The sequence below is a fragment of the Oryzias latipes genome, chromosome 23 (genome assembly GCF_053564925.1).
Source record: "Oryzias latipes strain Hd-rR chromosome 23, Olatipes_Hd-rR_3.1".
NCBI classification, from domain to species: Eukaryota; Metazoa; Chordata; class Actinopteri; order Beloniformes; family Adrianichthyidae; genus Oryzias; species Oryzias latipes.
The window spans coordinates 4,837,901-4,859,837 of NC_136259.1; the positions used below are offsets into that span (position 1 = coordinate 4,837,901).

Sequence of the window (21,937 nt, forward strand, 5' to 3'; positions counted from 1 at the left end):
CCATCCATCCATCCACTCAACCATCCATCCATCCATCCATCCATCCATCCATCTGTCCATCCATCCATTCATCCTCTCATCCATCCATCCTCCCAAACCACCCACTTATCCATCCATCCACTCATGCACTCATCTATCCATCCATCCATCCATCCATCCATCCATCCATCCATCCTCCCAAACCATCCATCCATTTATCCATCATCCATCCATCCATCCATCGTCCATCTATCCATCCATCCATCCTCCCAAACCATCCACTCATCCATCCATCCATCTCTCCATCCATCCATCCATCCATCCATCCATCCATCCATCCATCCATCCATCCATCCATCCATCCTCCCAAACCATCCACTCATGCACTCATCTATCCACCATCCTCCATCCACTCAACCATCCATTCTCTATCCATCCATCCATCCATCTGTCCATCCATCCATCCACTCAACCATCCATCCATTCATCCATCCATCCTCTCATCTATCCATCCTCCCAAACCATCCACTCATCCATCCATCCATCTCTCAATCCATCCATCAATCCATCATCCATCCATCCATCCATCCATCCATCCATCCATCCATCCATCCATCCATCCATCCATCCATCCTCCCAAACCATCCACTCATCCATCCATCCACTCATGCACTCATCTATCCACCATCCTCCATCCACTCAACCATCCATTCTCCATCCATCCATCCATCTGTCCATCCATCCATCTTCTGACTCTGAACAGGAGTCCCACAGGGTACATTTCTAAGACCGTAACTTTTTCATATTCTGTACAATTTTGCTTGTTAACATTCTTAACCCATCATTAAAACAGTAAATGTTTATGGCTTTTGGTAGAGGTTGCTGGTTCTACTGTGGTTGTGCTTGCCAGACTGGAGATGCTGCTGCCCAGTCCCCTCCTGACCTGAACCTATTCTGCAGATGAATTTCAGGCACAATTTCATAAATTGGTAGTCTTTTTGTTAGATTAACAACCCCAACAGCAGCTTCCATAAACTCAAGCTCAGTCCTCTCATAACGCGTCATTTGAACAAAACGTAATCACTTTAGAAATGTATCCAAAGCTTAAGGCCTCGTGTCATGGCCAGACACAGACAAATCATTTGAAAAAGATTTCTTTTTTCTCTCGACACGTTGCGCAGATGAATCGGCTCATTCAATATTCAACAAGCAGCTTTTACTGGTACAAAGAGAGCAGATCATATAACTGCAGTACTCAAATTACTTTCCTGGCTTCCAGTTTAATAGAGAATTTATTTATGTAGTTTCCTAGCTGCAGTCCACAGTACATCTAATCTTATCATAAGCCTCACAAAAAAACAGCAGATTTTTGCTTTAAATGAGTTGAAATTTTAACATTAGTTAAAACCCTCATTTGCTTTCTCTTGTATTGAATCTAATCTGTCGAGTTGTTTAGATGGATGCTCTCACATTGTGACAGGAACGGGGGAAGCTTACGGGTAGCCGAGCTCCATGACGTTGTTCCATGTCTGTTTTAGCACCATTATAATCCCCATCTGCAGGCAGAGGTCAATGAGGCAGCCGCTGGGGTGACACTGCAACAGAAAAAACACAGAGACTCCCTCAGAACTGGAAGATCTAAAGATAAAACCAGCTGGAAGAGAACAGGTAGGAATAGGATTCTGGGTTTAGGATAGATTCTGTGTAGACACTTTATTTTTTATGAATTATTATAATAGTGGTGTTTCTTTTATTCTGAAGTAGATGAACTGAAGCAAATAATTAAGTTAGATCAAAGTAAAAAAGTTTATCTTTCCAACATCCATATGTGGTCTTATCACCCTCTCATGGTGGAAAAAGTATTATCTGAGCTTCTTCATCCACTAAATCATCTTCAAATGGACACGCCATGCTGCTTCACCTCTCTGAAAAAAAACTAACCTTCAACATAACCTGCTCCAGACCAGGTTATGTTCAGAGCATGAGTTGTTATGGCAACTTGACCTACCCTGAAACATACCTCCATTTTTGGAACAGAAAGTTGAGGTTATCAACTTTCTTAGCCTCAAACTTACCGTGGGAGCTAGCATAACCTGCTTTCTGGAATTGAGTACCCCCCAGGAAGTAACACAATTCACCAAAATAAAAGCAGAAAAACCGCCCTGGCCCCACTACCTTACAATTCAGACGGGTGTTACATTTTATTACGATTAAGACTTGTATCTGAACCATAGTTTTTGTCATGAATAAAATGCTCAAATAAAAAGAGAGAATTTTTGAATCATTTTGATTTTCTACTTTGGAAAAAAGAACAAACGAGTTTTTGAAAATAAGAAACCCTTTGCAACACAGGATCATCTGCTGAAGCAGATTAAAGTGAAAAAAAAATGAACATTAAAAGTTAAATATGTTATTTCTTTTGTACAATACATTAAGTCTACTTTGGTGAGCCATCATTCTTTTACATGTAATTGTTGTTATCTATGCCAAAACACTGTTCAATAAAATTTTCTTTAAATCTTTTTTTTTTATATAAAGCAAACATCTTAAACCCAAAAAAAAAAACAAAATTATAAATTATTTCTGAAATGATTAAAAATGAATTTTTATTCAGAGAAAAACCGAAGGTAAAAAAATATTTAACAATTTCATCTGCTAATTATAAAGTTGGGTTTGGAATATGGTGGCATAAATATCACCGGCCAGGACCCCGAAGCCCCCCCCCCCCCCCCCCCAGAGCCATAAACACCCCTGTGGCTTAGGTGTGGATGAATAAACATCCACATAAAATACATAAATCCCAAATGTGTGGATTCACACCGTGACCACCGGGATCAAGAAACCAATCAACTTGGGAGACAACTACCACCACCACACCAGCTACCCCCCCACCCCGAGGGGATGGGATAGGGGACAGAGGATCATTCAGGGGCGCACACCTTGTCTCAGTCTGAGTTTGGTGGTTGACTGTTTAAATGGACATCGTCTGTGTAAAGACAGCTGTGCCCTATCAACCCCCCCCCCACCACCAAAAGGGTCAACATGTCTAAAGTGTGACTGAAATGGAGGCTTGGTCCCATTGACTGTATATGAGAACTGGACTGAGTGAGTGTGCCGTCACCCACAGAAAACGGTTCACTTCTGGTTTGAGGTAAATTCAATTCTTCTTGCGATACGGACGCCGCCATTTGTAGCCAGACGAGATCAGTAAGCAGTGATTGATCCGAGTCGATCTGAATCAAGGGTTTTGGCTGACGGGGCTTTATGTGAGTTTGGTTTTGAGCTGCTAAAAGATTTTGGTCGGTTGTGAATTACACTTGATGAGTATTTTACGTGGTTTATGCCAAATTATTACGTGACTCTTCCTCAATTGGATGCATACGCAAATGTCCACATTTGTCTAACAGGCTTTTCACGCATGTACCACCGACGTATAACTTTTACATCGTGTATACCGTGCACATATCGCGTTTAAGTTACGTAATTATCACTAATGAAATGCATGGAATTGGCCCAATCATCACGCACGGTTCATGTTCTAGGTTGATTCACGTGTTCTTTGTGTGGTTTAATCATGACACATCTATGAAGATTTTATAGAAAGACCTAAGGCTGCACGATATGAGAAAAACTCGCGATATGCGATATTGGTGATTAATATTGCGATAACGATATAATTCGCGGTATATAAACAAATAGCAAAACCACCAAAAACATAATTTCCCTGTTCACTGCAACAGTTGAAAAATTATACTCCAAATGACCCTTGTCGACATAGGAGGCAAACATCAAACATAAAAGGGCTCATCTGAGTGATCAACAACGTAAACGGGTCCTTCCGATTGGTTAAATGCATAAAGGGATTTATTTCATTTGTTCAATATTTCAAGCTGCCATGAGATTGTTTTAGCACATTTAAGGTAACCATTTATTGCGATTTTTGCCATCTTTTGCGGTATGCGTATTGCACAGCTTAATGTCGCGATAACGATAAATTTACGGTATATTGTGCAGGCCTAGAAAGACCACAACTTTTCTCACTTTTTCCGCATATATTCTTGTGTGACTAATTTTCATCCGTGCAATATGCACAAACTGCATGTAGTGGGTGTGTGACACGGCCATTATGAGAAGAGTGAAGGCGTTTCTTGCCTCCTCCAGCTTCCAGCGATTGATGAGGCGAAGGTATGCACCCGGTCGACCTGTGAATCTGTTCAGAGAGGAAACACAAAACAGATCATTATAATAACAACACATTTTATCTCAAGCACCTTTCAGAAGTCTTAAGGACGCTGTACAAGTGAGTTAAACACAAATAAAATCAAAAATTTAAATAAAAGTATAATTAAGAAACAGATTTGGGAATTTAACACTTTGACAGTTTGAACAGATGGGTTTTGAGTTTTTATTTAATAAATGGAGAAATAGTCTGTGTTTCTGATGTTATGGGGTAGAGAGCTCCAGAGTTTGGGGGTAGACCAGCTGAAAGCTCTGCCCCCACATGGTGCTAAGACGAGGGAGGGGGGACAAGAGAAGATGAGGATCTTAGACAGAGGGAGGGTGTAACGATGTGGATCAGGCTGGACATGTCAGAAGGGGCGCCGCTGAGGATGGCTTTAAAAGAAGCAGAAGGAATTTGGAGTGGATTCTGGGGTAAACTAGCCAGCTCAGTGACCTTGTGGTTAGAGTGTCCGCCCTGAGACTGGTAGGTCGTGGGTTCAAACCCAGGCCGAGGTATACCAAAGACTTTAAAATGGGACCCTGCTTGACACTCACCAAATTCTTCCTGTGTCTGAAGCTCACCGATCCCCCAGGAGATGGGTCAAATTTCACACATCTAGGTGTGTGATTTAATTTAAACTGGTCTGATTTAAAGACCAGCGTCCACTGGGCGTCTTCAGACTGAAAATTGGTTCCAGATTATTAGGGGAAACAAAGTCCGGTTCACTTTAAGCGAACCTAATGTGTCCAGTCTGAGTAAATCCTAAATTAATCTTTTTGGGGTCTACTCAATGAAAAATCTAAAAAGTAGAAAAAAAATCAAATTAAGCATAAAGCTGATCAAAAAATGTTATTAATAAAAAAGCTCAAACCTAAGCTATTATATAATAAAGACACTTTTAACTGTTGTTAGTGTTGTAAAAACCTTCTGCTCTCTATTCAAACCAGCCTCCAGTGGTCTATTTAGGTACTGCATCGACTTCTAGGGTCTGCTTAGAATTTGTGAACCTGATGTTGGCCACTCAAAAATGGTGGCCAACATATGAAATATGTTTTTTTGTACAACTAAAACTAAAACCTATTGCCGTGTGTGGATTGGTTGAAGCGGATTCGCTGTGGCGACCCCTGACGGGACATGCCGAAAGGTGAACAACAACAAAAAAACTAAAACCTATTAGTTTTAGTTCTGACAAATTTTGTTGACCTGGGGCTGAAAATGAATTATTGGTAGAAGCTCCTGACCTTCCTAAGAAGAAGGCGATGTAGAACGTTGAACTGTTGAGGTTGACGAACTGAAAGAGGAACATCTTGAAGGTGAAACTGTTTTCCCACTCAGACTCTGTCCTCGGCTGCTCTGTGGGCATGCAGACGGAAAACACAGGGTTAATGTGGACACACCTCCTCCATCAACACACACCTGACAATCCCTCATGACCTGACATTCCAAAACACTGTTTGCCAAAGTCAACGTCTGTCTAACTCTGCTGTTGCACTGATTACATCTTACCTAGGTTAGTGAGGAGAAGAGCCACTTTTTCATAGAGCTGAAAACAAGAAAAAACAAAATTATCAACATACATCAAATGTTTATTTTTGAATTTATGATAGTAAAAAGTCATTTTTTTACCCACCAAGTCAGAATAAATCATTTTAACATTTACTCTGACAATTTATTAGATAAACAGCTTAACAACCTAAAAAGTACAAGTAAAAAAACAACCAAAAAGCTGATTTAAAATTTAAACATCAAGTCAGTTCACCAGGTGTGTAGCTCCACCCACTTGACCCTATCCGGGTTTAAAGTCCTATAGCAGTGGTCTCCAACCGTTTTCAGGCCATGGACCAGCTTAATGTCAGGGCCAGTCTCGGCCAGTACGAGGCTAAAGTCAACTGAATTTTTAAAATGTCTTTTTGCTTAATCCTCCAGTTTCCCCTAACTTTAGGAGGCAAAGTTTATCTCTATCCTCTCTAAAATATCTGCAGCTGCTTTCAACTTTATTTGTACACCAGATTTGAACAAAATGTGATCTAGATTTTCACTTAACCCATAACTGTCAGAGTGGAAGCAAAAAAAACAAAACAAAAAATCAGAAGCCTATTTCAGCCTTGACTGACCTTTAAGGTGTGATGGATTAATTAAAAAATAACAATATGATCGCTATAACTAATATTTTTTAAACATAATAATAAACTTTAAACAACTTTATTAGCAGCATCCTCGTGATGTTAGACAGCTGGTTGCTGAATATTCTAATATATTGTATTTATATTATGGTCTGTGGGAACAAATGTACTTCTGTTTCCTTGCTGGATCTTTTCACATATAACCCCCCCCCCTTTTTCTTATTCACAATCACTGAAAAGTACAAACAATCAAATGCCAGGAGTTCTGGTATAACTTAATCTGAACAAGGGTCAAAAGATTTTATGCATTTTAACTTTTCATTAAAAAAATCAAACGTCCTTGTAAAACATATGAGAGGGATTTGATTTTTAAAAACCTGCCATTGTGAATAAATTTTTTTTAGATGTTAATGAAACATTGAAAACTAAACCAAACAGCTCATCACTTCAGAATATTCCAAAACGTATTCGGTGTTTTCCTATTTTGGAAAAGAAACCTCCCAAGAACTCACTAAATCTAAATCATCTTCAAATGGACACGTCATGCTGCTTCACCTCTCTGGAAACAAACTAACCTTTGATTTGATTTGATTTGATTTGATTTGATTTGAAATGGTTTATTTCAAGCAATTAAGTAGAAATAATACACAACAGCAATATAAACATCAGTTATACATTCATACAGTAACTAATCAAACTTAGGATAATTAGACATATTAATAAATATTGCTTGAAAGGGAGTGGAAGGAAGCGAACTTATATAATCCCACCCCGTTATACTGTAACCATTTTATTACAGGATTTATCAATATCCGGTTCCCAGTTTATATCAGACAGAATTAAAAATCATAAGATATCGATAAAGCACATGACAAAGATGAATTACTTAAGTATTACGTCAAAAATAACTATTTTAGAAATCAACATGGCAAATGCAGATCAGTCATCTGAAATATATGCAGATTATGTTACTTATAAAAGTCATTCATATAAATAAAACATAATACTATATCAGTAAAGTAGACACAACACTGTTTCAGAGATTTTCATAGCAAAATTTCATGAAGTATCAAAAGTTAAAAACATGTGCAAAATTATACTACATTAGGAAAGATTTTTGAATCAATTTATCAATTTTTGGAGAAAGTGAAGTAATATCATTAAAACTTTCAACCTTCAACTAAACCTGCTCCAGACCAGGTTATGTTTAGAGCATGAGTTGCTATGGCAAATTGACATACCCTGAATCATACCTCTGGAACCGAAAAGCGATGCTTTCTGAAATACCCCCCAGTAATTCTTCAGACAAGTGGGTGGGCGGCAGCAACTCACCACATTCAGAAGCATGATGACGCAGAAGTTGATGCACACCGCCGTGCCCGTGGTCGCCACCTGGGAGTTGTTCCTGATGAGCGCCCAGCCAAAAGCGGCGAAGGTGCTGACTGTGATCACGCGGTAAATCACGATGCCAAACACGGCGGCGATCACCACCAGGATCTGAGGCAGCAACAGAGGAAATGTTCAACCATTAATGAACATCAAAAACCTGAATATTCATAGAGAGCAGGTTCCTAACAGCAAAAAAGAACCGCGAATCGCTGAAACCGGACAGATTTCAACTCAAAGTTTCATTTATGACTCAATAGGAGTAACAAGTTTTAGACTGAAGGCCGTGTCACACAGCCACTATGTACAGTGAGAGATGTTGTACGTGAAACTTTCACAGATTTATCAGCAATGAACCACGGAAAAAGTATGAATGGACCACACAAAGAACACGTAAATCATGGCCTTAAGTAAGGTGGAACTCACAATAAATTCATGACTTCCTTCATAACAAATGATTAAAAGAGTGTTTTTTGGCTTTTATTTTGACGGGCTCGCTGATCTGATGATCGATGATGTAATAATTGATTCAACAGTGGTCTAACATTGCTGATCGTGGATTCTGTAGTGTTCTCTCTGTCTTTGTGATAAACCCCTGAGGTGTGCAGACAGAGACTGAACAAAACCAATGCAGCTCACCATAAAGAAAATTCCTGATGCAGAGACGAGGAGTCGGCTGTATTTTTCGGTAAAGGCCTGATACGGCTCTGGCTTTCCAGATATGGGGTTCGTCCTCTCCTTATTGGAGTACTTGGCCTCAAACTGGGGGCGTATTTCATCCTGGAAGATAAGGATCAGGATGAAAGAGGAAAGAAAGACGTGTCAAACAGCACTGAGGTCCAAGAAGTGTCAACCAAAGTCAGATTATTGTTTGACCCTGCAGATTCACAGAGATCATGACATTTTGAGATTTCATGTTTTAACATTAACAAAGGATTTTCTGCTTTACAGTTAACAACTCTATAGGGGGTGGTATCATCATGGTGGGGGCTGCATTCACAAAACCAACCAAAACTCTAAGTTTAGCGGATACATTTTTTCGTTTTAACTAAGTAAAGGTTAATGGCCGACAATGTGTGAATTATCAGAAATTACCGCGCGACGTGGAAGCCTGAAGTGAACGCGAAGCGGAGGACGGTTGCCTCCACGAGGTGTGTGACTTCTGCTAATGCACGCTTCGAAGGCCATTAACCCACGTATACCATGGTCACTTACAAAACAAGTAAATATTCTACCAGTTTTTTGTACTTTATTCCGTTATTTTTTCGGTTTGGACCGTTTTTTTGTTTTTACAAAAAGAGCACTATTTGTTAGGTGGTGCGGTTAAGGTCCGGTGCAGTGATATAAAACTTCTATGCTATGTAACCGGAACCCCTTTTTTAGGCGTGCGGTTATCAGTTTTTAATGCACACCCAGCAGCCAATCAGAATCGAGAATTCACCCGGACCATGGTATAATTTAAACTTTCAGTTAGCTAGCCAAACAAAACAACAAAAAACAAGTATTATTATGACCTTTCTACAAATATAATGAACTTTGATAAAAGAACTTTCCCACATTGATGCACATCAGGAGACAGTTGACAGACATGAATTTGATCACATCTGGTGTGAATGCAGCGTAACTCTGTCCTTGGGCTTTGAGTAACTTTTGCACCAACAAGGAGAAACGTGTCAAAGAAAAAAAAGAATTGAGGCAAGAGTCCAAAGGAGAACGCTCAAATGAACAGGAAGACATGTTAAAGTGGGGCCAAAAAGTATTTATCAGTCCCTGATTCTGAAAGTTGTTCCACTGAAAGGCAGAGTTTGGTTCTTAATGCTCATCATAGAAACACTTCAACTCTAGGAGACAAGAATGTAAGAAAAAATGTATGTATTTGTTTAAATACGGATAAATGTATTTTGTCCTGCTGCAAATCAAAGTGAATAAAAACTTAATAGGAAAGGGTTTCGGCATATACTGTATTGTTAATGGTAATGTTTTTCCCAAACTGTTTAGTTAACAGAACAAAGCAGCTCGGGTATCTATAAGTGCAGAAAATACTTCACCTCCTCTTCCTCCCAGTCAATCAGATCCCAGTCGTATGCAAGGACAGCTCGGCGTCTTTTCCAGAACTCCAGGAAAACTGTCGCTGAAGTGCAGAAAAATAGTTTGTTTACGACAAACACACTTATTGTTTGTGAGATTATTCCTTCGTTTTTATCGTCAGTGTTTTCTAATTTTGAAAGTCAGAATTTTGTATACACTTCTCACACCAGATTTTGTATACAAGACGTAGAGTTAACGTGACTCCAGATGCTCCGCCCACCTCTTCAGATTTGAACCAAACCATTCCTTGGTTGTGACCGAATTCCCACCCTGACCTCTAACTACTAAAAAACAATATAGTGCTGCACTATCTAATGCCCTGGATTCAAAAACAATTCAGACTCACTATTTTTTTTTTTTTGTAACGGCGGATATGACGTCATCGATTTCACGAAGTTAAGATCTAATTTATATTAACGTTTTACAACAATTATTTTTGAGTCCACTGTCTTCCGAAGATAAAAACGTTGATGGTTTATTAAAAAATACATTTGAATAATTTTTTTTTTGGCAAAATTTGTTCCAACGCAATGTATTGTGGTCTACATTCTAGATCAAAGATCTAGATCTAGTGAGCATGGATGCACACTGGTTTTTCGCAGAGACTTCTGGGAAATTTCTAGGGCACTCGGATTTGAAATTTTAGATTCAGCACTAAAAAATGTTGAGCGCACTATAAAGTGCACTATATAGGGGTTAGGATGGGAATTGGGACATAGCCCTGGAGTTTGTGGTCAACGTCTCGCTTACCATCCACGACTACAGTAAGAGTATTTATTGTGTATTTACTCTAATTATATTCCTATTTCAAAATATATTATGTCAAATAAACAGTGTTGTTGGTTGTTGCCAACAGTCTTTTGGCTAGTTTGGGATTTGAATTACTAGTTCTAAACGGCTAACGAGGTCGAGTGAAAACCTAGCTTAAAATGCGCACCAACTCTGTTCAATTTACATAAGTTTTTGAATATTTTTCTTTTTATATGTATGTAGAGTTTTAATTTAGTACATTTAACTTTAAAACTCTGGATTGGTTGTGGTTTGAGGAATAGAATCCCTGTGTTTTTAAAAAGGCGGGTTAAATCGACTTCCTCTTAATGTAGGCATGCGTGCAGTTTAAAAGTTTTCTTTTTTGCTAAATCATTTTACAAACATGTCATGCTGAAGGTGTCAGTGTTTACTCTGCCTCACAGTAAGTAAGTAAGTAAGTAAGTTTTATTTATATAGCGCCTTTCACAGATAAAATCACAAAGCGCTGAACAATAAAAAACATACAATCCAGTAAAAGCAGAAAAACAATCAATTGAATATAATGTAAAGCAAAACTAAATCGAAGAAAAATAAAAATAGAGTAAAAGTTACAATAAAACCAGTCAGCTAAGAGCATTTTTGAATAAAAGTGTCTTCAGTTGACTTTTAAAAGAATCGAAGTTGTCGGCCACACGAAGGGAGAGAGGGAGGGCATTCCAGAGTCTGGGGGCTATTCCCTGGAACGACCGGTCACCTCTGGTTTTATACTTCGTCTTAAAAATCTTTAAAAGATTTTGATCTGAGCATCGGGGGGCACGGCTGGAGACGTAGGGACAGAGCAAGTCTGATAGGCATTTCTGGGTCTGTCCATTTAAAGCTCTATAGGTTAAAACTAAAATTTTAAAAGCAATACGCCACTTGATTGGGAGCCAGTGCAAGGAGGATAAAATGGGGGTAGTGTGTGCCTTTTTGTCTGATCCTGTTAAAAGCCTTGCAGCAGTGTTTTGAACTAACTGAAGACGGTTAAGAACAGATTTATTAAAACAAGTAAAAAGAGAATTACAATAATCTAAACGAGAAGAAATAAAAGCATGGATAACCATCTCTAAGACTGAGTTAGATAAGAACGCCCGCAATTTTGCTATGTTACGTAAATGATAAAAACAGTTTCTTATTAAAAGGCTGGAATGATGGTCCAAAGACATTGACTGGTCAAACCAGACACCAAGATTTCTGATACAGGGCTGTACAGAGGAGCTCAAAGAACCAAGATGCTAAAAAATTATTGGGATTGTGTTTTCTGGGGCAACTATTAGTGTTTCTGTCTTTTCTGAGTTTAGCTGAAGACTGTTACTTGTGAGCCATGATTTAACACAGGCAAGGCAATCTAGTAGTTCCGTAAGTTTGTGGAGTTCTGAGTCATTGAATGAGCAGTATAGCTGAATATCATCAGCATAGAAATGGTATGACACATTTTTAAAGTTATTCAAAAGCTTTCCTAGTGGGTAGATGTACATTAAAAACAAAAGTGGTCCTAAAACAGATCCCTGGGGCACACCATGTAGGAGTGGAGAGGTATCAGAAAGCATGCCATTTATATAAACAGAGAATGTTCTATTAGTCAGGTAGGAGGTAAACCACTTTAAAACTAACCCAGCAATACCAAACTCATTTTCTAATCTAACCAATAGTATTTTATGATCAACAGTGTCAAATGCAGAGGATAAGTCCAAAAGAACCAAAACTGTATACTTTCCAGAGTCAGCAGCCATATGTATATCATTTGAAACTTTGAGTAAAGTGGTCTCAGTGGAATGCATCTTTCTAAAACCAGATTGGTATTTATCGAAGAGTTCATAGTTGTTTAAAAAAGATGTCAACTGTTCTGCCACTATCTTCTCCAAGACTTTTGAGATTAAAGGTCATTTTGAAATTGGCCTATAATTGGAGGGTTGTGATGGATCCAGGTTGGGCTTTTTTAAGATGGGACTTATCGCTGCCACAGCATCTGTGTAGCTTCAAATTGAACTGTAGAATTTTCCTAATTAATTATTATTTGATAATAAGAAAATAAAATTTGATTTGATATCAACTTTAATTCTTTTAGTTCTTTTGACTGACTTTGCAATGACACCTCCCTCTCTTGGATTGGACAAGAAATGAGAAAGTTATGACACCAAGAACACTGATCTTTGATTCGGGTCACAAAAATTTGGTTGTTTTGCTTTTTATTCAGGACTAAAATTACGCCCAACATGTGATTACTTAAAATGCCATAATTTTCTTACTTTTTGACCTATTTGAATGATCTCTCTACCATTGGAAATGAATCTTTGAGCCATTTCCAGTGACAGAAAGATCAGGACAGTCGCATTCGGTGTGAACACAGTATCAGAACCCTTATTTGTTCATGCGAGTCCATATAGGAATGTATTTACTATGAAACATGCATTATTTGTTCATTTTCTTTAGTCAGGTGATAGAATTTTGTTGGCCAGCAAAGGTCGCTCTCTTGTTGTGAGCTTTGTTTTGAAGTTTTTTGCTTCTTGCAGCTAGGACCAGGAAGGTAAATAGTTAAAAAACCAACTGTTCTTAACTATGATATTTTTATGAGGAGTTAGTTTTCTGTCTAGTTTTTCTTTGAACAAATGAAGTACGGTACAATCGATTCTGGCTTAAATATTGTTCCGTACTGTCATTTCAAGCAGAATGAAGGTCATTGTTCTTAAAGGCTGATGTTGCTGAGCTGATAAGTTAACATGATGTCCGTGGATTTGTATTACCGGTGCCCCTGAAACCATCTACTTCATAATGTTCTGTTCTGCTACTTACTTGGAGTTCTGTAATGGCAAAAAACGTGCAGTTACGACCCCCCCAAACACTGTTACTGTGGCTTGTTTTTCTAAACTAACCATATGAACATATTGTGAACTGGGATAGCTGGCACGGCAGGTGAATGACATTAGACAACTTTTCTCGTTTTTATTTTTAGTGCTTCACTATTTCACAAATAAAGAGTCAAAATAAATATTACACGTTGCTTTTAAAAGTTATGATGTAGAATAAAGTTTAGAAAAACGTGCTAACTACAGCGCTAACTATCAAGATTAGACTTTATCTGAGTTGGTTTCACTCAGCTAAAGAATAAATTATTACCTCTATTGAGAGTTAAGGTAACACAGTTGAGAGTGTGGTGTTAAGTATTATTAGAATCCATGTTAATTTTACACCTCAATAGAGTAATATATTACACTGCAAATAGTTATATTTACTCTCTACAGAGTCAAATGATCCAAAGAGTTAAATGTTATCAAGACTGTGAATTGTAACACAATAAAAAGAGGTTTTTTAACACCAAATCTGATAAGGACTAAATACACTCAGTATTGAAATGTTGTAGGAATTGTAGTCTTTGATTGATTAGAAAAAGTTTGACTGGACAACATTCTTTTCTCTGGTAGTCAGGAAGATATACAGAAGCTGCAGTTTTGCACTAAATAACTGACTCTTGGAATAAGACTACAGAACGGGTTTTTCTCATCTCTGATAAAAACAAACTGCATCCACTGCTGCCTGTTGCTATAACCATTGGGAACAGGAAATTACTTCTCGCCCTTCAAGACAAACACACACTTACTTATTGAGCATGTTGAAAAATTTTACAACCCTAAGCTTGAAGGCAGCCTATCAGTGTCCTTTTTTTAAGGCTACTAACCGTGCTAGGTATGGGCTAACTCTCACAACCCACACTGTTGCCAACCAGTGAAAAAGCTATCCCTTACTATCTTTGTCGGTCAGTTTTACAAAAAAAAAAAAATGTTACCTTTTCTACTTTTTCAATCAAAAATGTTCACAAACAAGATTCTAGCTAGTTGATGAGATCTCCTACATCCAGGTGATATGTTTTCAGGTCAACTAATGTCATCTGGGCTTATTGTCTTGTCTTGTCTTCTTAAAACGAGATGGCATTAAAGTCCAGATGCCTTAACCCAGGGATGTCATACTCCAGGCCTCAAGGGCCAGCCTCCTGCTGGTTTCCCAGAAATCCTGCCTTCCCTGATGTGGATTACCTGGATCAGGTGTGTTTAGCCAATGAGGAGCTTGGATGGCAGGTTGGTTGGAAAACATGTAGAACACCTGGACTCGACACCTGGAGTTTGACACCCCTGCCATAACTCTGCCTTTCTGCTTGTTTGAAAGCTACACTCGCTGCTGGTTGGCTGGATCAACTGAATCAAGGTTTTATTCCACTGAACACACCTGATCCAGGTGTGTAGCAGCAGGTAAGATATGGATGTTTAGAATACAGGCAGGATGGTAGGTCATCTACTTCTTCTTCTACCTTTGTAATTTTACCCAATTTAATAACTAAAACAGATTAAGTTTATTTACATGCGCAGAAAATATCGGATCGTTTTTTGACTTCTTTTCAGTTTTGGAGTTTTAAAGTACAATTAAATCTAAGTTATCACACGATTGAAGCTATTCCATAATTACAGTGAGAAATGAAATTAAAACATAAAAATTTTTGTTCCCAGTATTTATCCTACTTCATCTCATTTTTCTTAAAGATTGACATATGGGGATGTACAAATACAAGATGTAAGACAAGTACTATAACTTATTGCAGACAACTGTGTTTCTTCCCCCTGGAGGACAAGCGGGGAACAGCAGTACCGTGTTGTTAGTTTTGAACATTCATTCAAAAAAGCACCGCCATGTTTGTGAAAACACAGACCAGCAGAGCCATGACATTACGCACCTGTGTTTCCAAAAATAAAGAAAAACATCGACTGTAACGTTGACCTCACTTCCACATTCCTGAGTTATTTGGATATAAGCAGAAAAGAGTCAACCAGACATGTCCAAAGTCCGGCCAAATGTGACCTGCATTCAAATTTTTTACCAGCCCACTGGATCCTTTCATGTTATGTGTTCGATTTCTTGATTATAATTGGCCGAATTCCCTTCAGTGACACTTTCTAGCTCATTTCTACAATTTAGATTTTTGATAAAAACCCGCAGTGGTTTTTTAGTTTCGAGTTAGGTAATTATTTGTTATTTCCTGTTCACATTATTTACATTTAGAAGTTTCCACTAAACATTTAACTGTTACAAATAACTAACATTTCATATAAACCCAGATTTAATGTTAATATTTTTATATTCAGACAGAACTTCCTTCATTTTATTTCTGCTCTTTAAATATGAAACTCACAGTTGGTAAAAATATATTTAGATTAGGACTGCAGGATATGAGGAAAACTCGGGATATGTGATATTAGTGATTAATAATCCGATGACGATATAACTTGGGATAAATGAACAAATAGCAAAAACAACAAAAACATTTCCATTTCACTGCAACAGTTGAATTTAAATAGAGTCAAAATACCTTAAATTATTCTCCAAATGACCTCGTCTCATAAAAGCTCCATCTGATGCATAAAAGAATTTATTCAATTCATTAAATAGTTCAAGTTGCTTAAGGTTACCATTTATTGCGTTTTTGCTGACTTTAGCGATATGGATAATGCACAACTTTAAACAGCAATAACGATCAATTTGCGATCATTGCACAGGCCTGATTTAGATTTATTTTTGTTTTATGAGAAGAAACAAAAGGTATCGCAGTGTAATAAAAGGTTCATTAAGTAGTTGATTTGCATGTAATGGTATTATAAGATTGCAGGATGGTTGGTCTTTAAACACTTTTACCTCACTCAATCTGGCTCTTTCTGAAAAAAGTATGGACACCCCTGATTTAATCACTTAATGGCATTTAATGCAAAAACACTGATGTGAAAGTTGACCGTTACGTTACATTTTCATTATAATGAATCTGCTTTCATGACCTGTGACTTTCCAATCCAAAGTCTTGCAGTCAGTGACATAATCTGATTTTGTATAGAGATAGTCAGACTGTATTTACTGGTCCTTATCAAAGTCCTGGTGATCCGCATACACTCAGGTTGTTCATGGGGACGAGACCTGATGGCTGAACAAAGTCCTGAGCACGGATTACTCATTGAAGGAGTCCGTCTGCCTCTGTGCTGAAAGCAGCAGTGATCTCAGAGGCCTTTCTCCTCAGTATCACGCAGCAGAACTACATGTTCTGAAAAAGCTGCTTTGCATGGGGAGTCAGCGGTGGGGGGCACACTACAGAGGACCATTAATGAGCGGATTCCAGAGGATTCTCTCCTTCCCACAAACACCACAACACATCCATCTGTAGAGCAGTACAAAGGAGCGGTGGCGGTTAGGTAAGTCATTAGGGAACTTTTTGAATCACAAAAACGTTTTCTGTTAATAAAAACTGTAAACTGTAGAGGTCAGGGAGGCCGTCCAGCTGTCAAAACAGCTCCGATCTGCTCAGATTTGACTCCCAAACATCAGTTTTAGCTGATTTTAGCTGTTTCATCTGCAAAGTAAAAAAGTTCATTAGAAAAAGTTTATTTTGGTCCTAGATTATGTGTAGTTTATATATAGTATCTATATATGGTTTTACTTTCCTCTAAATAATTCTTTTTTTTAATTAAAATGCCTTTTCCAGCTCTTTTCCTATTAACTGTTTCTGACTTTTTGGGGCGGCTCTCGTTCTGCTTATTGATTCTTTTTGTTTCAGAACTTCTGAGTCACTGCTTTAAAGTCAAGACTCTCTCTGATTTTTTTACAGTCATAAACGACAGTTCACTCCTGTCAGCATATTTTCTTCTTGAGTGCAGGTTAAATGTGTGGAATGATTCCTGCTTTAAGTGACTCAGCACTAAAGGTTATATCTGGCTACAGCAAAATCAAACACAATGCAAAAACATGAATTTTAAGAAAGCAAAAGGACTCTTGTTTTTTTTTTTTTTTTTTTTTTTTTTTTCTTTTAACTTCTTCTGTCCAACAGCTGAGCAAACAGATTAGAGCTGAAGGCTTTTTGTGTTGGACAGGTTTTACTATCACAAAAAGAGGTTATATAGCTTCAAGAAACTAGAGTGTAGATTTGTATAAACCCCTTTTTGTCGTATTATTTTTATTTATTTGTTACATTTAGTGTGTGTGGGGAGGGAGAGGGGAAGAATGTGAGGGGAGGGTGGAAGAGAGTAAAAGGAAGAAAAGTGAAAAGGTGGGGGATACAAGCACTGATTTGTAAGTTATTAATTTAAGCTGTAACAATTATACCAGATCTGCTGGAAAGACGAATGTTACATCAAAGGTGAAAATCTGACACTAAGATGAGCGAAAAAAAAAAAATCTGTCCATCAATACACTGTAGGTAAGGAGGAGGGATGAAGCAGACAGGGAGCAGTGTGGCAGTGTGCACGTGCACGTGGGGGTGGAGATACATGCATGCTGCCGACGTGAACCGTGTGTTCATAAAGGGAGCCAGATCCTACCCAGCCAGACCAGCCAGACCAGGAGAGGGGAGGAGAGCCCCCCAGGCCAGAAGCCCCCCCAGCATCCGGACCCAGGCAGCCCGGGAGGGGAGGAGGAGGGGACCGCCCACCCCACCAGCCAGGCACAGAGAGGGCCCCCCCACAGGGGCCCCCCCCAATGCCCAGAGGCACAAGCGAACCCAGTGTCCGGCCCCCAGGCCACAAGACAGGAGCGCTTAGCCGTACCAGGCGGCAGCCATGGGGGCCACCGGGCGCCGGACACCGAGACAAAGGCCAGGGACGAAGCCAGGGCCCCCGGAACCAATGAGCCGGCCACCACCCGACCGGCGCCCCGTCCCCGCAAGCCAGCCCAGGCACGCCACCTTAGCAACCCAGGGATCGCCACGCACCCACAGCCACAGCCACCCCCCTAAAACCCTACGCACTACAACCCCCCCCCCCGCCACAAGGACTCTTGTTTTAAGAAAAATCGTCTCATTTTCTGTCATACATGAAAAATAATCGTATCGAGAAAGTTTTTCATTAGCAAAATAATCTAAATGTAACCCATATGCTATCCTAGGCACTTTAACATTGGGAGTTGGGTCATTTAGACCCACTAGACAGTGCTCGGAACCTTTTTTCTTCAATGATTTGTGATCTTCACTGGTGTCCATGGATTACATGAAATCTATCCACCTTTATCCACCTTTGTCATGGTAGGGAGAACACGTCAATGGAAGGGTAGGGTCATCTAAGATGGCACAAGGGTTAAGAAAACATGTCCTAGGGACTAGGATTCTTGTCTGGTCAATGGTAAGACCATTTATCTTACCCCATTGGCAGATTTTTTCAGGAACTTTGGACTAACTTCTAGATGTCTTGTTTTTGCAGTGGACAGTTCACCTTTTAACGTGAAAAATGTGTTATTTGAGTTAACGATCATGGAGACAACCTTTTTACTCAAAGTAAAAAAAAAAATCATCATTAAAAGCAGAGGAAATGTAATGATTTTACCAAAATCAAAGCTCTCTCTGTGTGAAACAGTTCCTCTCACATGCCGTAGAGTATTTCCTTCATTTTTTATGACCTAAAGCAGAGATATTTAACCAGTGTGCCTTGACAGATGTTCAGATGTGCCGTGGAAAATTATTCTGTTTCACTTAAAAGGTCTTTACCCTGCAAAATCATCTTTTTTTTTTTCCTTTTAAGTATATAAATATTAAATATTAAAAGATCACAGGGGGTAGGACAGATTTACAGGGGGGTAGGACAGATTCACGGGGGGGGGGGGGGTAGGAAGTAGAATTGAAAAAGTGAGCTAGCCTAAAGGTCCAGAGCTATGTTAACAAGTGTGGCACTTCATCAGTTGCATAAATCATATAATTAATGGGCCATAAGTGGCCGGGATAGCATCCAGCAGCCCCGTGACCCCGAAAGGGATAAATGGAAGAAGAAGATGAATGAATGAATGAATATAATTGATTGCAACCTAAAGTCACAATGGTCAAATGGTGCATGCACAGTGAGTGTAGGTAAGAAATTTTCAAGGGTAGGAAGGAATTGTAAAAAAAATTAAGTCCTTAAATCATTGTTTTGAAAGCTTTTTGAAATCTCCCCATTGGTTTTAATTTTAGGTGTTTAAATTCCAAATAACATCCAATTTTTCTTGAGTTATCGTAGGTTTCCTCAGATACAGTTTTAAGTCTCCACTGCAGATTAGAGTGGTATCATCTGCAAATGACTTTGTCTTTAGCACACTGGATACTTTACTTACAGAAAATTCAGGATATAAAGTATTCAAAGATTTGACCAAATCTATGAAGCACAGATTACTTTGTCAGCTGTGAGCATGAATGTTTTACTTTCTGCTTCCACTTTTTTGTCAAATCTTTCTTTTTGTTCATTTGTCTTTGCCTTGCTTGTGGAATTGACTGCTCTGTCTGCTCATGTTTTCTCAGGGAGAAGTTAAGGAGCGGCCTGATGGAGTTTGTTCCGAACCAGAACCTGACCTCAGGATCCCAGCCTGAGGTCAAAGCCTGGGATTCAGCAGCACAGCCTGTCATAGCTGGTACAGTTTCTTTGGTTGTATATCTTGAACCTTTGAGATTAAAAACTATAAAACTATATAATCTGTCTGAGGTTTGAAATCCCAAATCATCCCAAATCTTATTTTGCCCCACGACAGCTTCCACATACAATAATGATCACTGGTATTCCCTAAAGCAGAAGCTGATCTCGTGTGCAGCTCTAAATCTCCTTCCTCTTCCTGTGAACAGTTAACAGATCCATTGTGGTTCTGGCCGCGTTGACCTTTGTCCTGCAGCTGTGCCTGGTTCTGTTCCTCCTGCTGAGATGCTGGAGGCTGGACAGCAGAGCACGAGAGGCTCTGCAGCAGCCAGACTCTCTGAAAAAACCAAGCGGTGAGCATTTCAGCTGCACTCCTCCATGAAACCATCTCTTCTGATGGACAGGAAGTTTCGCTTCTTATCCTTAATTTGGCATTTTTCCTTCAATAAACTTGGTATCAAAACTACAAAAGACTGGAATGAATGTTGATGAAACTCAGCTGTACAGTGCTGCTGTTCTCCACCTCTGCCTTTCTTCATCCCTTTTCTGCTTCCCTGTCTTTTTTAGAACACAAATTCTTCCCTCCACACGTTTACAAACCGCCCACCTTCTCACAATATGACGATCCTGCTGGAGCTCCATGGCCCCCCCTCGTCCCTGCAGAGAAAGACCCCCCTGCTCATTCTTTGTGTGCACATCCCCCCCGCCACTGGGACCTCATTCAGAGCGGATGGTCTCCTGATTCTAGAGTCTGGCTCTAAATGTCTGACGACATTTTTTGTTAATGTAAAAAAAAAAAGTGTCAAATAAACAAACGTTTAATTGTTTTTTTTTAAGTGTAAAAAGAATGTTTTTTTTTTCTTATATGTTCACTGAGAAAACCAAGAAAAACTTATTGAAACTGATAAACAAAACCACATGTCAAGTCTAAGCTGCCTTCAGATGGACTCTCCTCAGTCATCCTTCAGGTTTCACTCCAATATTTCATTTTCAGTGTTTCAAGCATCAGTGTCCAGCAACACCGCTGTCTATAAATCAACACTTTTTATCGACCTCTCTGCAGGTCCAGCAGGTTTCTCCTCCAGTTCTGTCTGGATGCTGTTTGAAATCGTCAGCTGTTCCACTTCTTCATCAGCCAGACGCCATACGGAGCTGAATTAACAGACGTGTACTTCAGTAGATGAGTATGGAGTATGAGTACGTTGGATGTTTTTTAAACCAGCCCTGGTAGTGCTGTGTTACGATGTGTCACTGAAGTGGAAGATATCGTCTGGCGCACGCGCTGCACAGCGCTTGCCTCTGTGCAGAGGGGCATTTATAAGTCACTGCTGCTCTCAGTGACTTTTACCGGTATGTTTTTTTAACCAGCCCTGTTACCACCACATTGCTGCCGTGTTACTGCCGTGTCACAGGCACTGTTTGAAAAGAAAAGTTCAGGTATATTATATTAAGTCTTTCTGTGTACCGTCTTTCTTTGTAAATATATCATGTGTTGAACCTTTCCTGCGATTCCTTTTTTCTTTCTCTGGATCTTCCTTCGGTAGTTCACTTCCCCGTTCGGCCACCCAGAGCCTCCAGAGCGGGTTAATAAAGAATCTTTCATCTTCTTCTGGGGGAAACCTTCATTTATTACAGTTCTCTTTCACTCTGTATAACAAACAGAAACAGACACCCCCACCACACTTTCGCTGCTCTCGCTCTCACTCCCCCTTGCGCTGCAGGCGCTCGCTCCTCTTTCTCACACACGCAACGGTTTCAGCACATACACATCCTCATTCTCTTCATGTTTCAATGTGGTCACATGCTGCTTATAGACAGGTGCAGCTTATGTGTGTACAAAATGGTTTATCCTTTAAAAAAGGTAATGGGTGCGGCTTGTTATCAGGTGCGCTCTATAGCCCGGAAATTACGGTAACCCATGAGTAAACATGAATCTTGACTAAATTAACTCAGAT

At 39.3% G+C, this 21,937-nt stretch overlaps 2 protein-coding genes across 8 annotated transcripts in view; one reads left to right on the forward strand and one right to left on the reverse strand.

The window, feature by feature from the left end:
- The window catches only part of LOC101168426 (anoctamin-4-like), a 144,186-nt gene that overhangs the window by 47,798 nt on the left and 74,451 nt on the right, over positions 1 to 21,937 (reverse strand). For all 7 annotated transcript variants that reach the window (XM_078941689.1, XM_078941688.1, XM_078941686.1 and 4 more), the window contains 7 exons: positions 9,759 to 9,841; positions 8,350 to 8,490; positions 7,657 to 7,821; positions 5,708 to 5,744; positions 5,443 to 5,554; positions 4,132 to 4,189; positions 1,477 to 1,574 (listed from right to left, as the gene is read on the reverse strand). In XM_078941689.1, the coding sequence (XP_078797815.1) occupies positions 1,477 to 1,574; positions 4,132 to 4,189; positions 5,443 to 5,554; positions 5,708 to 5,744; positions 7,657 to 7,821; positions 8,350 to 8,490; positions 9,759 to 9,841 (694 nt within the window). The remainder of the gene's footprint in view (positions 1 to 1,476; positions 1,575 to 4,131; positions 4,190 to 5,442; positions 5,555 to 5,707; positions 5,745 to 7,656; positions 7,822 to 8,349; positions 8,491 to 9,758; positions 9,842 to 21,937) is intronic.
- Positions 16,618 to 21,483, forward strand: LOC101168175 (uncharacterized). The gene is made up of 4 exons (XM_004085010.5): positions 16,618 to 16,811; positions 19,874 to 19,983; positions 20,192 to 20,335; positions 20,550 to 21,483. Exons 2-4 carry the CDS (start codon positions 19,896 to 19,898, stop codon positions 20,741 to 20,743), a joined length of 426 nt encoding a protein of 141 aa, XP_004085058.1. The 5' UTR covers positions 16,618 to 16,811; positions 19,874 to 19,895; the 3' UTR covers positions 20,744 to 21,483.